This window comes from Anoplophora glabripennis, unplaced genomic scaffold (assembly GCF_000390285.2).
Source record: "Anoplophora glabripennis isolate ALB-LARVAE unplaced genomic scaffold, Agla_2.0 scaffold431, whole genome shotgun sequence".
Taxonomy (NCBI): domain Eukaryota; kingdom Metazoa; phylum Arthropoda; class Insecta; order Coleoptera; family Cerambycidae; genus Anoplophora; species Anoplophora glabripennis.
The window spans coordinates 356,785-371,336 of NW_019417026.1; the positions used below are offsets into that span (position 1 = coordinate 356,785).

The 14,552-nt window shown below is 32.7% G+C and overlaps 1 protein-coding gene across 5 annotated transcripts in view; it reads left to right on the top strand.

Moving 5' to 3' along the window:
- Positions 1-10,431, top strand: part of LOC108909242 (heterogeneous nuclear ribonucleoprotein K) — a 231,069-nt gene extending 220,638 nt beyond the window's left edge. For all 5 annotated transcript variants that reach the window (XM_018713505.2, XM_018713504.2, XM_018713503.2 and 2 more), the window contains 4 exons: positions 508-770; positions 1,938-2,235; positions 4,288-4,457; positions 10,251-10,431. In XM_018713505.2, coding sequence (XP_018569021.1) covers positions 508-770; positions 1,938-2,235; positions 4,288-4,457; positions 10,251-10,284 — 765 coding nt within the window. In that variant the 3' untranslated portion in view covers positions 10,285-10,431. The remainder of the gene's footprint in view (positions 1-507; positions 771-1,937; positions 2,236-4,287; positions 4,458-10,250) is intronic.
- The last annotated feature ends 4,121 nt before the right edge of the window (positions 10,432-14,552 follow it).

Sequence of the window (14,552 nt, forward strand, 5' to 3'; positions counted from 1 at the left end):
AAAAAAGTTGAGGTGAGGAAAGGACCTTCGCCATATCTACACCGTTTTATTGTAAAAAAAATACTAGAACAGCACCAAATCATACAAATGCATATGTAACAACACTATAGTGAGTCAGTTTAAATCTGCTTATGCTTTAGAAAGATATTAGTAAGAAATATGATTTTAAAAACGTATCATTATGGCCCTACTGTTTATGGAAATCCTGTATATGGATCGTTTCCATTTACTAAGAAAAATTTCAATATTTTTTTTTGCTATTACCTGCAATTAGAGTTTGATTCGTCTAAACTAGAACACCCTATATAGAATAAAGTATTAAAGAAATATAAATATAAATGAATCTCTCTTCTGACAACCAAATTCTTATTATAATTAAGGACTGTAACATTGGGTTATTAAGAAAATTAAAAAATGCATATGTTCAAACTAAGCCTACATATACCTATAACTTTATAATTTGTCTGTTTTTCTTTTATTATTTAATTAACTTCACATTATTTCCAGAGCCCCATTAAGGGGGTAGTTAACCCTTATGATCCCCACAATTATGAAGATTTTTATGCCGAGGAATACGGTGGATGGGGAACGCAAGGGGCAGGAAATAATAATCGTCGACAGAACCAGGACGGACCGAGACAAGGAGCTCCTCCTAGAAATGGAATGCGTGACAGCCCAGTCAATGGTGGCCGATTTGGTGGAGGACGCGGAGGTGGAAACGTTGGACAAAGAGGAGGTAACAATGGAGGACCGTTTAACATGGGAGGAGGGTGAGTTCTAAATCAAATGTATAGGGTGAACCAATTTTGACACTTTTAGGAAACATCTCGCATTTCTGGGTAATAAACAGGGAAAATTGAATTTCAATGTTAAAAAAACACAAGTTTACATTGCAACTAAAGAAATGACAGTTGAAAAATGTCACCTAAGTTATTTAATTTAAGAAAATGTAAATAAAAAGCTTGTTAGAAAAAACATTTTAGCAAATATAAAGTTACTCCTCACCAAAAATTATAACACTCTGTACCTCTTAAACGAATCAAGTTATTGAGATGCGGTTTTCATTGTTCTCCATGTTTTTTTTTTGAAAATCACGTATATCTTGCTCTTTTTGTTTATTACTTTAGGGAACATGAGTAAGAGAAAAAGTGTTGAAATTGGCGTAGGGATATTTACATTGCCATTCTACCATCCTTATCTTTTTACTTTTCTAGAAAAAAAAGTAATAAAAACCACTTAGAATTATTTTTCAATCCTTAGAGATTCTTCTGAACTTCTTAAAGTAATAAAAAAAACAATAATGGATGCTCCATTATGCTGGGGGAAATAAAAAAATCATTTATAAAATATCTCTGAAGATGTTTGATCCAGAATGATGAAACGTAGGCTAATGAATCCAGTGACTTCAGACATAAATACATTTATCAATGGCAGAAATACCTGAAGTTGACCTCACTGAAAACCCAAAATTCATTACCACTGGATATTTGAAAGTCCATCACTACTGATTGTAACTTCTTGTGGTGTTTCCAAGAAAGATGTCAGAACACGAACCATTTTTGAATAATTAGATGATGATAAATTATGTTTAATGAACCGCATCAAAATGTCTTCAGAGATATTTTAGAAAAGGTGAACTTTTTTAATTTCAAAACCCTCTATTTCGAAAACTATCGATTTGTGGTCCAATGTTTATATAACTTTTCTGGTTTAAATTCACTTAAAGAATTGTCAATTAATTTGTCGAATTAGTTCATTAACACCTTGTATGTTGCTATAATCAGATAAAATTGCGGTTTTAAAAAAATGACAAATGTATGAGGTATTTTATTAAAAAAAAAAAAGCTTTTTTTCCCTAGATAGGATGGTAAAAATGTTGAAATAGTTAGAATGTTATCGTTGTTTGATTACGGTTACATTTTGAATTTTCATTTCAGCAATTTTGGTAACAGACCGCCGATGGGTGGTAACCTGATGCAAAATAACCGCAACAATATGAGCGGTTTTAGCGGAAATAATCCTAGACCGATAAATGGTGGTAATCCTCCATTTGAACGTAACGGGTGGGCAAACTCCAACAATTCCAACCAGTTCAGTTCCCCTCCACCAAACATGATGACAAATACCATAAGTTCACCCCCACCTTCAAATTCGCTCGGTCTGGGGAATCAAAATAGTCCCGGTAATGCCAGCTCTGGCGGAAAAACAACTACACAAGTCACAATTCCAAAAGAAGTTAGTATTTTTCTTTTATTTTTCAGTCTTCCTTAATTTATGTGTAACGTTTTTTTTTGTGTTGCAAATTTGAATTAATTCAAGCAGATTACACAATGCTTAATCCTTAACATTCCGACTCTAATGATAGGTTACATGATTTTACTTTATTTTAAAAGTATTACGCTGTCAGAAACAAAAAAATTCTCAAAAATTATTGAAAAATTAAGTAAATCAGTGTTCTTTGATACGAAAAATGCAGAAGATATCTCACCTCGGAGACAATGTCATTAGTTGATAGTATTACTGGAAACAATTGCTCTGTCCCAACTAGCGTTGAATTATACCCCCACTAACCAGTAAACAGCTAGTTATTAATATTTATCTAACATGAAAATTGAAAATGGTGTGTCTAAATATTAATATAAAAACATAGGTACCTTAATATTGCAGTTTGTAAATAATGTAATCTTTCAAAGAAATACAGTGGTTTCATAATGATTACAAGTCACGTGACTGTGAGCTTAGGCAACTAACAATTGACAGCTGGTACTGCCAACTAAATATCCCTAAATGTTAATGTCGCTGGAATTAATAAATCGTTTACAATGAATAATGACAAACTATTACATCTACGTTCAAGATAATGCAATCGCTGGTTAGTTGAATAAAATTGTGAAGAATTACACCAGTGACAATGTAATCTTGATCTGGTTGTTTTAAATTTATCAAAATTTGATTGCCAACATGAAGGAAATAAAATTACTGTTCCAAACAAAATTACTGGTCACGTGGCCTGTAATAATTTATGAAGGCCGTGTATCTTGTATTCCTGCTGTTTCCAATAAGGGAAATAAATGAATAAATTCAAAAATTAACAAAAAATCCTACAAGTTCTGCGATATTAAAAATCTAACTGTGCAAAAGATATCTAATTTTACAGCCAAGACTCCTAACTAAGGACATTGCGGGAAAAGGCTACTCTGTTGGCTACAACTGAGCTATCAGATCACAGGAATTTCCTAACCTCATAAAACAGTTCAAAAATAGCAAAAATTCACGAAAAAATGCTTTGAAAAATACAAAAAAAAATTTTTCTGTATTCAATTGTTTACTTATATGGTTAATGAATCCGCAGTCAGAATTGATGGTTCTTTTTCTAACCTCAAAAAAAAATGGGTCCATTAAGGTCAGATATCACGAATTTTCAAAAAATACAAGACACGCGCCAAATTTGGTGTCCGGGGGTTTTCGGGGACGCTGATCACGGATCCGAGGTCAAATTTGCAAAATTCAAGATGGCGGATCTAAGATGGCCCAACAAATTTTCAAAAAATAACGCATTCGCGTCAAATTTGGTATATGTGGGTTTTCGGAATCGAAGTTTGTAATATTTTTGTTTACTTTATAACCTGAGTACCCAATCATGTTTTAACCTTTTTTTCGGCTATATCTATTTTCGCTATTTTTGACCTGTTTTTTGAGGTTAGGAAATTCCTGTGATATGATAGCTCAATTCTGACACCCGATTCTAGATGAGGAGGCAAAAATACTACGGATAACATATATCGCATAAAAAGTACAGTGTAATCAACTAGTATTTAATAATAATTACTAAAATAAAAATTATGTCTAAATATTAATAAAAAAAAAACATATTTTTTTAATTTATTTCTATGAAGAGTTCATGTGAAAAAATAAGAAAAACAGTTTGACTCTTACTTTTTGACAGATACAAAATCTTTTTTTATTATTTTTATATATATATATATATTTGAATGAAGAATTTGGAAAAAAATGAACAAATAATGACATAATTTTTACATCAAGATAAAATTCTTTATTCTAGATTTTATTGTATTTTTAATACTGTATCATATATCATTAGAGAAGATGGTACACTAATAAAAAGAAAGAAACTGAATTTTTCCAGAATATTTTTCTATTACTTTTTTATTTTACTCAGTAATAAGTAACTATTTTTATATATTTTGTGGTAAATATATTTTATCAAGCATATAGAGAAGCATTTGATTTAATGTTCATTAATTAATGCAGTTTTTGACTTTTCAGCTCGCAGGTGCTATTATTGGAAAAGGCGGAGGCAGAATAAGGAAAATCCGTCTTGATTCTGGAGCTAATATCACGATTGACGAACCTCTCCCAGGTTCTAACGATAGGATCATTACTATAACAGGCATGCCAAATCAAATACAGATGGCACAATATTTATTGCAACAAAGGTAAATAGCAATTTTCAGTTTTAATTAATCGTCTTTAAGTTATTTTAAACCATTTGCAGGAATGTGTAATTCTTCCTCGATTTCCAAATTTTAGTGTTGCAGATATTACAAAAACCAGCTAATGTTTTATATTGCCGTTTTTATTTCTATTAAATTTTAAATATTTGACTTGTTACTAATGTTACACATTGTACATACAGTAATATTAACACCTAATGTCCTCAGAGAATTTGAATTTTTTTATACGAGCATTTATACTGGCAAAAATAAGCCAAACTGGTTTAGTCTGTCAAAAAAAAAAAGGTTGAGATATATAATTTTTACGTCTAAATATAAAATAAATTTAAGTCAAATAGATGCTTTATTTATAACGACAGGCATATTCTACTATGATATGACATGTTTATACTCGCTGCATTGTCAATATTTAATGTAGGTAAATATAACTACATTGGATGTTCATCGCTCATATCTCTCCACCCGTACATATGACTGTTGGCAGAGAGCCTCGGTCCTTTTTACAGTCGGTTTCACAATATCTACTGATCTTTCTAGCTAAATAGCCACCGCTTAAGGGTTAACCTTTAGTGAATTAAATCAAGTGTTTCACAATGTTTCCTGAATTAGTAGTCTAACCAAGAGCTGTGTTAATTTTTTTTTTAATTTATTGGTATCAGTTTCTTGATAATTGGATAAAGCATCTTAGTCAGAAAGGAAAAATTAAGCTTCGATCACTGCGCACACTGTACTATAGGCCAGAAAACTGAAAAAGTGGCCAAAAAGCGACTGCGGGGATGAGTTCAAACAAATGTCTTGTCGTTAACTATGCAGATAAGCTAAACTAGTGATTTTTAAAGTTTCATCGAATTTGACCGGCTACTCTCAATGTGGCAATGACTTAACACTGTAACAGTCTAAAAAAGCGTGTTTTTGACAATTTTTTTTTAATAGAAGGAAAAGTAATAGAAAAAAAACTGTTTAAATATGTTATTAGGCATGTATTACGTATACAGAATTTTTTTTTTTTTTGATATTTCAAAATGGCGGCACTGGAGCCATTCTCCTGAAGCATTTTGCCGTCGAGACGTTCCGCGGCACGCACTAGATCTAGTACAAATTTCAAGGTGGAACAAAAAAAAATTGCTGTTAATCTACATGAGTATAGCTAGAGAAACACGTACGGAATTGTAAAAATATAGTTTTTTGTAAAATTCGCAAGTGTTTGAAGTAAAACGTTAAATTTTTGACGAAAAAAAGGGCAGTGATTTGTTTATGTTTATAACAATTGTTTAAATTAACTTATCGAAAAATACGTACATGTTTCTCTTCAAAATGTTGTTTTAAATGTGGTTAAAATTTCAAAAGAAAATATTGAAAATTGTTGGAGTTATGGTTTTGAAAAAGTGTGTTTCGAGAAAAACGCGTTTAAACTTTTAAAATGAGTTTTAGACATGAACGTGCACTGACGCTACACTAACATACTTCTGTTTGAAATTTTGGCTTGAATTGTACACGCATACTCCCTAACGACATCTATGAGTGTATTAGAGAAGTTATAAATCAATAGGTAAGAAGATACGCGGTACCTTTCGAGCGAGTATGTTCATAGCGCGTATGAGAGACGCCCGATATGCTTCAGGAAAAGCGAAAAATTAAAAAGAAAAAAAAATTTATGTATAAAAACTTTTTGTTTCATATTCTAGAAGGTTCAAACTACCTTTTAAGCAAAAAAAAAACGATTTTTTGAAAATTCTAGTGGTGTAACTCCTTAAAAACTTTTAAAATCATCTTCGATTTTACTTTTCAAATATTTCATTGATACTGTTGTATTTCAACAAATTAAAAGTCTGATATTGCATCTCATACATCATTTCATTTCGATAAATCGTTGTAGTAGGACGCAAAGTACAAAAATGAAAAGCAGAGAAAATGACAACAGTATACTCATATATTAGTGAATTTCGATGCTTTGACCATACTTTAGAAACAGAACTCCCCTAAACTCCACTACTTATCAAAAGGAGTGATGTATCATTGGAATCCTTAGAGTGTGTACTTTAAGAAAAACTGGTGAACTTTTGCGAATATTCACATAATTCGAAGAATTTTATAATAAACCGTGACAGCACGCGTGAAAGAGGTTAACTCTTTGAGCCATACATTTTATTTATCAATGAAACTTTTTTTTAATGTAGCATCTAAATGTTTCCAGGGTCGCTGATTACGAGTCAGAAGTCAGAATTGTAAAATTCAAAATGGTCGATCCAATATGGCAGACCAATAGTTCAAAATAAGTTTTTAATTTTCATGAAAATCAGTACCCGAGTTTTTTCAAATCGCTGATTACAAATCAGAAGTCAAAATTGTAAAATTGAAAATGGCTGATCCAATATGACGGACCAATGCTTCAGATAAATTTTTACTTTTCATGAAAATCAGTACTCGGGAGTTTTTCAGGTTGCTAATTACGAATAAAAAACCCTCAGGACACTATTATGAGAAATATTTCAATTACTTATTTGGATTTACAGCAGAAAATGCCGATTCTCTTTTTCCTAATAATTTACAGTAATATCTATTAATTTATAATAAAAAACGACACAGCGAAAAAATTCTGAAAAATACTTTAGAGGCAGTAGGACTAATAAGGCATCCCGAATTACCGATACAGTAATTAAGGGGTCTGAAATTACAATGCAACCTCCTTGTGGTAGGTCCTGGAAACTGCAGATATTGTAGGCAAAATGCAGGTATTTCAATTACATAATCTCATTTTATAATTTTATAGTCGTTATATTGGATCCGCCATTGAATTTCTGAATTTTGAGTACGGATTTGACATTAGTGACCCAAAAAACTTTTCAATACCAAATTTCAGCAAAATCGGAGCATCTTTAGCATTTTTGTCCGCCATATTGGATGTCATTTTGAATTTCTAAATTTTGAGTACGAATTCAAAATCAGTGACCCCAAAAACCTTGGAGTACCACATTTCATAGCAATTGGAGCACTTTTAGTATTTTGGACACTTTTTCAGTTTCCTGGCCCGTAGTGCACTGGTGTAAATTAAAAAAAAAAATCACAAAATTTTACCCTTGATTTTAGGAATATACCAGTTTTATAAAACTAATGTCAAAAGCAGTTAGCAGTTATGTTGCTGACATTAAGACGATCTTTCAATTTAAATAAATTTAAAATTGATTCATTTAAGAATGGGCTTTTTTATAGTCCCGAATGTTGGGATTTATAAATTTCTACACAGTCCGGCTATTAAGGTTTAAGACTGATTTCATTGTGGCGAAGTGCTTCATGCTATCTATGTGCGGTCAACAGGGTAACCTTCTAAGCAACCAAACAAAATTTTGACAGTATACGTGAAACTACCACAAAGTTATAACGTTTTACATGGAGCGAGATTTTGATAGTTGTCATGGAAACGCACATTGAACAGTGTACGGGAATCAAATTCTGTTTTAAAGCTGGTAAAACGGACACGGAAATGTATCAACTGATACAAACAGCTTACGTTGAGGAGTGACTTTCGATTGTACACGATCTGCCAACATTCTGATGGTTGATCGATGATCAGACTTCAGCGCAGAGCGCACAGCTTCAATGTTTTTGTTTGTCTAGCTTGTGCAGAGACGCCCCATTGTCTCGTCGTTGTGCACGCTGCCTCGGCTATCACGAAATCTCTTGAACCATAGGAATATAATCGGACGTGATACACACTCCTCACCATCGTAAATCAGCTGGATCGTTCGTTGGTTGTCTTATCTACGACATACTAATGAGGACCAATTTAAAACATTTTGTTTTCGCCCAGTTAACGATGCTAGTGCAAATAAGAACCTGGCAAATTTTAGCAGATTGCTTCCTACTAGCACTGGCCATATGAATGGCATAATTGGGAAGTAGCGCAATAGATGGAGCCATTTACGCTCCGTGTATAACATATTTCTTTCTCTCACATACGACATACTGATGAGAACCAATAAGTCTAAAACCAGTCTGTGTCTGGTGGGTTAAACTGACGAACGATCCTTGCTGTTATACTAGTATAATCCAATACCGGTCAAGGCATATAGGCCCCAGAGTAGTTGTTTCTCGCAAAACTCGTTTCACACACAAAAAAAATCAGTTTAAAACTTAATAGCCAGACTGTGTATATTTCAGTGCCAATGGATTAGGTTAGGTTCCTTGCGAGTGATCTAAAAACTAGTCTTCCACTGTGACCTTGTCATATATTTCGGTTTAGTCTTGTGAATTAGTGCTAATGAAATTTTATTGAAATAAAGTTTCCATCCATTAATTTAAATCAAAAAATCGATCCATAAATATAAACTTGTTTTTATTTAAAATTTGTCCAAAATCAATTCATTTTTTAATTAGTTAGTTAATTTTAAAATTTTAAAAAATATTGCAAAATTTGTATTATTTGTACACATAAATATTTGTCGACCACTTGCCAACGGCTGAGATTTATTTCCCAGTGGCCCAATCCAACTGTATTTATATTTCGTTTGCCCGCGCTCGCATTATTCAACTGGACGTATACATTTTTACCATCTCCACGTTTAGTTCGACCAGACCTGTATGTGGCTATGGCTAAATAAATATGGGAACAAGTTTTTCAAATATTTCAATGCCAAGTTGCTGCGTCAGCGACCGACCTGGTACATACTGTCATACTCTTGGTTATTCAATTGATATCGGAAAGACTATACCTCAAGTATTGCTTACCTTGACAATAGATATAACTAAACTTTGAAGTTCATCAGATATTGTGAAACAGATATTTTATTAACTTTGGAAAATGTTATCCATTAGTCTACTAATGACAGTGAAACTGACATGGTTTCATATATGCGATCGATACATAGGTATCACACATCACTTGCAAAACTAAGCCATTTATATATTAGTTGATTTAATGGTGCCCTGTCATTTGTGTGTACCACACTGTAATTATAAAAAAACTGTATATCTGCAATATTTTTTATCATTACTAATGCTTTTTTAATAATTGAATAACAAATTATTGTCATTTAATTTCAGTGTAGTTGTGTTTTAAAGAGGGTGGCTTAAAGGTCAATTTTCTAATAGCAGGGTATGTCTGTATCTTCCATTTTTAAATATATGTGAGAAGTGCAGGATGTCCCAGAAACAGCAGTCAAATATTTAATGAAAGGTGACTTCTGCTTTAACAGTGGACAAGCTGAAGGAACCTACTAATAAATATTTGAAATCGATTTGCATTTATATTATTTTGGTAAAAAACATCTTATTTATTATCCGAAAATAATTATACTTCTGTGGCATCCCGTAATATTCTTTGTTCTATTGTGGCTTCATGGCAAGAATATAACTGTGCATAGCTAAAAGAAGATTACTAATAACATGGTGTGTGGATTTGATACTAACAGGATGGAGTTGTGTGGAAGACTAGTGATTTTGTTGTTCTGTTTTGTTTAACAAGGAATCACTAATCATCCCACAAAGCTGTCTGCTTCTTCAGGACCTTCGTGTTTCTTCACTTCATTTATATCGGTAACTGCTAACAAATTTCATTTGTCATTCTCTGTACAGTTGTCATTACTTTCCCTTTATTATTTTATTGTAGTTACGTTATTCTAAATAAGATTTTGTATATACTTACCTAAAGATTTCAACTTTATTTTTATACTGTGTAAAAATAAATATTGTACCTGTATAAATCAAGTTTTGCTTTACGAATCTAAGTAAATAAATTAACATGTATGTTGTAAAATATTAACTAAAGGTTTTTTCCAGTGTCCACCAAAATTCTGAACGCAATAACTACTAAGAAGAACAAACAACCAGGCCTACAAAGACAAAAATCCAATATTTACTATTGATAAAAATATCTAATCGTGTAATTTTTTTATAACTATATTTTTCTATTGTTAGAAACATTCCATTTTATTTGATGGGCATTATATTTTTAAATTTCAATTTTATCCATAGGAAACATCACATTTTTTAAATATTATACAAGAAGTTTTTTGAATTTTTATTTTTGGTAATATTACATTTTTCTATAAACGTCATTTAACTATCGTGTGCATATTTATAAACAGAGTTGTTTGGTTTATTAAAATAAGTTTTTGAGATACATTTTTTTGTGTATTTTACGCTTCCTGTTATCTTTTACATACCGCACAAATTAAACGTAAATTCGTACTGTTTTGGTGACCTATGTTAATAAGAACCTTTTCATCTGCGTTCAGCGACAAATTTTTTAAAAATGCAAGTTTGCTGTTAAGATTGAGTCACAATTGATTTTTATGTGTTCATAAGATTGTAACATCCAGTGTATAATGTAGAATTTAAATTTAAGTTGTGTTGTATGCCCTACATTTAGATTATAACTTCATGTATAGTACTAACCATACAATAAAGAATAAATGCATTTGCATATTTGTACATCAGGGAACAATCCAGTACAAATAATTTTTGTTGTTCCATTGTCAAACTGCAAATATTCAACCAAATATTTTTATATTTAAGTTTCTTTATGTACATGTAAGTGTTATATATCCATATGTAATAAAATCAAACATCCAATAAAAAATATTTAAGTACCAGTTTTTTTCTTACCTTTGTAAAATTAAATTAGAAATTACCTCACAGCAATAAGTTTGCTTTGAATTTATATAAGGTGTTCATTTATGGACATCAATAGATTTTCTTATGAAAATCGAGAGGGGATAGTTCAAATTGAATTTTGTTGAAAAATGCTTTGTTCCTAAGCAGGGTGTTGAAGTTAAAAAATTATTTTCGGATAGGTCGGAAACCTTTAATAACGTCGGATAAAATTTCATGGAAATACAAAAAAAAACTTCATTATCGAAATACATAAAAAGTATATGCTGCCATTTAAAATATTTTGCTCAATTTCTTTATATCGATGCATTATTATATGTCCTGAGACAAAATTCAGAGCTGTAGTCATTCTGTTTGGTCTTAAACTAAGAAGTTGAAAAATTTGTCCAATTAAATGATTAATCTCTGTAATCTATGGTATGTACCTTTTTTTATTGGATAAGGCGCCTAGGACGGACGGAGCATGCATTCCATCTCGGGTTGGTGCAGCAAAACATTGTCCTTTATTGAAATTGTTAAACAGAAATCTGCAACCATAGATCGAATCTGTAGGTTTTTTCGCGACTGAATATTGGTAAATATGTGACATAGTTACTATTTCTATCTCTTGATCTTAGTTGTCATATAGTAGTTTAAATCTCTTCATTCTCTCGCACTACACATACTACAACCATATACTTACTATCGAAGTAGGTACATGACTACAACATACCACTACAGTCGCGATATCTGGAATCTGGAATTGTGGGTAGGGTAGCAAAGCTACAGCACTTAGTCCCCATTGGGCCCCTTGTACTTCCTCCCATTAGAGAGGTCAATTCACCTGAGCCGCCAACCAGCCTATTACAGTGAAAAAGGTGGTGACGTTGCTCAAGGGGGTCTCTCTAATATAGGCCATTGAAGGCCCAGCATTCTCCCAACATGGACTCTCTTGTTGACGAGACGGCAGTGCATTCACATAGTAAATGCAACACCATCTCGTCTTCCTGTCCACAGCCCCTACAAAGAGGTGTTTCACACTTCCCCATATTGTAAAGGTGTTTCCTTAGCCAACAGTGTCCAGTTTGAATACCTGTCACCAGGCGAAGATTTGACCTAGACATAGCCAGGTATTTTTTGGCTGTGTCTTTGCTAGGATACACTAAGAACTCCTTAGCAAAGTGACAGCTGATTGTTTCATCCCACCGTTTCATAAATTCTTTGTGGGTGTCTTCCTTGATAATTCCAACAAGTGCCGACAACGGAAGCACACTGGAGGGGCCGGGTCCAAAAATGTTGAGGCCCGATGCGCTCCTGGCTAGCTTGTCAGCTTCTTTATTGCCATAGCACTGCTCGTGTCCCTTTACCCAGCATACAGATATGCTGTTAGCGGCCGAGGCCACAACTAGTGCTTCATGGCATTCCCATACTGTCCTAGTCATTATCTTATGATTACGCAAGGTCAGTAGTGATTGTCTACTTTCCGTGTAGATTCTAATGGTTTTGCCCGTAGTATGCCTGCGGGCAATTTCCTTCGCGGCTATGGTTATGCCTGCTAACTCCGTTTGCACAACGGTAGCATGCCTATCCATTGCCCACTGATATCGGATGTGTAAGGATCTTAGTCGCGATATAAACAATGGTAGAACTAAACAATGTTTTACTCCAAATTGGAAAAGCATGCCCTACTATATGAATATCTGTAATATGTTCTATAAAATTAAAAGTTTTTTCAGAATTACAAAAGACAGACAATTACTGTGGACAGAATCAGTTCGAAAAGTATGCATGTAAATCAGAATTTACTCCGACAAACACAAATCATTATTTTTGTGAAGACCATTTTGTGTTAAAAGGTTTAAAAAACAGTAATAGGAAGTGCTGTGCCGACATTATTTTTATGATCAACCAAAAGTTCACCTATTGTAATAATATCACCTCGAAATCCTCGGATAGTCTCCAACATTCAGCAAAACAATTTGTTAACGTAACATTACAGAGTTTTCAGAGTAGGAGCTGCCAAACTTCAATTTAGGATGATTTTTCACCTTCACCTTTTAAAAAACTGAAATGCACATTATATTTAAAATTGTTATTTGCTATAAGTGCTGTAAGTGTAGTATGTTACATCGTACTGATGAAAACCAATTAATTTGAAATAAATGTATCTACCATAATTTTTGTTAAGTAACTGTGCTATGTATTTTACATAAAGGCAGGTAAATAATTCTTTAAAATTTGCAGTTTTTAATGGTTTCCTTAAAAAAAGCAATAATTACAAAAATCTCGCTGTACATTTTTTAATCCTTAAATATTTTCGAATTCGTAACAGAATGAATTTGTATGGTTCACGTTAATTTCAATTGATAACTTAGTAGCTGTTTTGTGATCTATTATGAAATACTTTTAACTCTTTCAATTACTGTATTTTGTTACATTTCAATTTACGCCTTTATGGTGCAATGACATCTAGTATCGAGTAGATTGTAAAATTAGAGGTTACTCTAATTGTGTTTTTCCTTAATTATTTTATGGTCTGTGGTTTCCGAGTGTGTCGTTTGCTGCACCAGCTACAGATGGCAGTACTCTGCCACTGCTGCTGAAGACACAGAATAAAACATTCTTATTTAATTACTCATATGCCTACACCACAGAGGACCCCACAAAAAATATAACATAGATGACCTTGTGACCAACACTGACCATAGATTAAAGTAAAAAAATGTTCTCTATAGTACTGTTCGTTGTGTCTTCTTGACGTACTCCAACTTAATCGGAATAATTTATCGGCGTTCGTTGAAGCCGAGCAGAAAATCTATGTTGTTAACGCATAACGATGCAGGAGTATTTCACTCTGATCAATATAAGATCATTGCTCTGGTTGCTCTGTTATTTGTGCTAGAACAAAGAGAGTAAAGCAATCAGCTGATTTTATTTTTATTACTTCATATATCTGACGTATGCCGGTAAACTTTTTTTATGTTTAATTGTTAGATAAATTTGCTTTCTTTTGAAGTGGTGACTTCTACATCTAAACATGTTGGTACATTTTTCAATCCATTTTCTCCTTCTTCCACTAGTATTCCGCCAATAAACCTAATAAGTTTTCTTTATTCATGATGGATAACAAATTTACTTTTTATATACCTAAACATGCAGAAGCGAAACTGCTAAAATACCCTAGATTGAAGTAAACTTAAAACATACACGTATACAACAAATCAAAGCATAGGTCATTATGGAAAAATTGTTATGATAGTTTATGTTCAAGTCATCAAGTCGTCTTAACGAACACAGGCAAATTACTCCAAGAGCTGACTGCTCTAGTTTGTGATCTAAATGGATCTGGTGACGTCACTGTTCCGTACTCTTCATGATCCAAGATCCTTTGGATCACTAGGAGTGAATCTAACGAACAGGGCTTATGGAGAATGAATACTGCACATACTTGATAGAAGTATGTGGAATACTGTTGAATATAGAAGTAAA